The following is a 1,417-nucleotide window of genomic DNA, read 5'->3' on the forward strand; positions in this document are numbered from 1 at the left end:
TTTTCCTTCCACACAAACATTAATTCACAAACAAACTCTAACGCTGCCTTTTGAGAAATTGAAGCTATTTTCAGAAAACAAGTCAACATATACAGAATAGGAAAATAGATTATATGCTTTATGTTATACCAGGTAATTTGGACACATTGTTTTAATTAAATAAATGTGGACAAAATGGAGAATAAATATAGGCAAACAGCTAGACATAATGGTGCAGGCCTGTAATCCCAGCTGAGACAGGAAGATCGAAAGTTCAAGGCCAGCCTCAGCAATTTGGTGAAGCCCTAAACAACTTAGTGATACCCTGTCCAAAATTTAAAAATTAAAAGTGCCAGAGACATGGCACAGTGATAAATTGCCTCTGGGTAAAATTTCTAGTAACCCTTCTCCCTTACTAAAAAAAATAATAAGAAGAAGAAAACAAAGGACTATAAAAACACATGTAGAAGTCTTTCTGACATAAAACCAAAGTGAACTTGATAATGGGGATGTCACTTTGGTGAAGCAGAGGCTCAAGATGACATCCAGTGCTTCCAATGTCTTTGAAATCACAATCACGTCCTTCTTCCTGGTGGAAGCTTGCTTGTAACTCACTTCTGGAAATGTAATACTTGGGCTGGAATTCTTCATGCTACTTGAGAATAGGGACAGAATGATAAACTGAGAATGGACCTGAAGTTAATCACACAGAGTAACTGTTTTTCAAAATAAATGGGGAATGTCTTATAGAATCATGTCATTTAAATTTGAAATGCTTGGTATTATAGCAAAGTAATTTTACTTATGAAGGACTCTCTTTTCCTAACTAAACAAAAAATTCAGTAAATTTTTCTTATGGGAACTATTTAAATTATGTGACAGCCATCACTGTGGTTTACCCCACCCATTCCTGACTGTGTATAAAAGGTTCTGTGCCTAAGGAAGATGACATTTCAAGCACGAAGAATAATTCTCTATTCTTCTATTGAACTCCCACTCCGACACCATGTGCTACTACAGCAACTACTATGGCGGCCTGGGCTGTGGCTATGGTGGTCTGGGCTATGGCTATGGTGGCCTGGGCTATGGCTATGGTGGCCTGGGCTATGGCTGTGGCTATGACTGGGGCAGATACAGATATGGCTGTTGTCGCCCATCTTACTGGTCATATGGATTCTACTGAGAAATTTCCAGAACCACTCAGTCAGTAGAACTCTTCCTCCTATGCTTCCTCACTATCTTTCCAAGATTCCTCTAATAAATTAATTTATTTCCTTTTCCCAAGCATAAAATTATTATCTTGGACAATCTCACCTTCCGAAGGAGCACTTCAGATTCAGCTTGCTTCAACCTGAACAACCAAAGTTGAATGTAACACCTCCCCATTTTATAAAAATGTTCATATTTTATATTGCTGTTTTATCACTTATTTAGCCTA

The 1,417-nt window shown here is 37.8% G+C and overlaps 1 protein-coding gene across 1 annotated transcript; it reads left to right on the forward strand.

Moving 5' to 3' along the window:
• The first annotated feature begins 976 nt into the window (after nucleotides 1-976).
• LOC125616879 (keratin-associated protein 20-2-like) lies at nucleotides 977-1,417 on the forward strand. The gene has a single exon (XM_048803251.1). The coding sequence runs from the start codon at nucleotides 986-988 to the stop codon at nucleotides 1,160-1,162; it is 177 nt and encodes a 58-aa protein (XP_048659208.1). The 5' UTR covers nucleotides 977-985; the 3' UTR covers nucleotides 1,163-1,417.

The sequence above is a fragment of the Marmota marmota genome, unplaced genomic scaffold, assembly GCF_001458135.2.
Source record: "Marmota marmota marmota unplaced genomic scaffold, marMar, whole genome shotgun sequence".
In the NCBI taxonomy this organism is placed as follows: domain Eukaryota; kingdom Metazoa; phylum Chordata; class Mammalia; order Rodentia; family Sciuridae; genus Marmota; species Marmota marmota.

Excerpts from the sequence above, each read along its gene's own strand:
- LOC125616879 (XM_048803251.1), top strand. The coding sequence starts at position 986 with ATGTGCTACTACAGCAACTACTATGGCGGCCTGGGCTGTGGCTATGGT.